This window comes from Loa loa, assembly GCF_000183805.2.
Source record: "Loa loa unplaced genomic scaffold supercont3.3256, whole genome shotgun sequence".
Lineage (NCBI taxonomy): Eukaryota > Metazoa > Nematoda > Chromadorea > Rhabditida > Onchocercidae > Loa > Loa loa.
The window spans coordinates 1-1065 of record NW_018111434.1 but is presented as its reverse complement, the minus strand read 5'-3'; the positions used below and the strand labels follow the sequence as shown (position 1 = coordinate 1065).

Sequence of the window (1065 nt, the reverse complement as noted above, 5' to 3'; positions counted from 1 at the left end):
CAGTTAGCCAGCTAACAGAGTACTTGCGCGAAGACGAGGATTTTGACACTGGAGTGAAGCGTAGGTTTGATTGGGATGGCTCTGCACACGACGTGTCTTTTCATTGGTAGAAAATCTTATTGTTATTGTGCACCTGAAAAATCGAAAATAAATTAATGCTTAATACAAGAATATTTCTCGTATTTGACATTATTTGGAAAGAAAAGTCCCACTTACCAGGAATGTAATAGTGCTGAGCTTCGTCGCTTCTACCAACTAGCTCTAGTCTCCTTCGTTTAGCAGCCCTTTCACTTATGACGGCCTTCGTGGCCATGGGGCACCATTCTAAAGAATGGAGCTCCATCGTTGCTGCTATTTCCTCATCGGAGCTAACGTGCGGCATGTCAATGAAATGACCACACTTCTGACAAAAGCCTGAAATGAATGTTTTGTAACAAAAGGTGTTTCACATTTCAATAAACTTTCAAATTCAAAAACTGCTCTTTCTCTTAGTAATACCAGTAATATACGAAGTGAAACTTACCGCTTTGTCGGTGCATTCTACTGGCATGAATTCGCCATCCCTTCAAGCTCCCAAATTCCTTCGGGCACATACCGCACCCTGAAAATATGAAAAGCGTTTCCAAATGCATTCAAATCATTCATATAAAACATTTTCAACACAATAATGAAATAAATTAAAATTTACCAATTGTGGTCGACCCGTCAGCACTTCGAGTGATCGTGTACGGGTCGATTTCCGGCGCGATCAGCAGCCGTCGGTATTTCGCCGGTAAACCTTCCACTACCGGCGTGTGGAAGGGTTCCGCATTTGCTGATACTGCGTCACGTTCTTCGTCTTCTTCCACAACTGGGACCCGTATGGTTCGGGAACGCCTGAAGTATATCCATTCAGGTATTTTTTTAAACTAGTCATTATGAGATTAATTTCTTATCTAATATTCACTTATTAAGCATATTACAAAATCTCTTCTTTGTCTAACTATACTGTGCAATGATTCAGAAACTCGGACTACGCAGGGCGATAAATTAATTTAATTTAATATTACATTTCGAATTAAGCTG

The 1065-nt window shown here is 40.4% G+C and overlaps 1 protein-coding gene across 1 annotated transcript; it reads right to left on the bottom strand.

The window, feature by feature from the left end:
* Window positions 1-3: 3 nt before the first annotated feature.
* On the bottom strand, window positions 4-957 carry LOAG_19210 (hypothetical protein; the record flags this gene model as incomplete). The annotated part of the gene is made up of 5 exons (XM_020451863.1): window positions 4-133; window positions 213-414; window positions 524-601; window positions 689-876; window positions 947-957. 5 exons carry the CDS (start codon window positions 955-957, stop codon window positions 4-6), a joined length of 609 nt encoding a protein of 202 aa, XP_020304329.1.
* Window positions 958-1065: the final 108 nt, after the last annotated feature.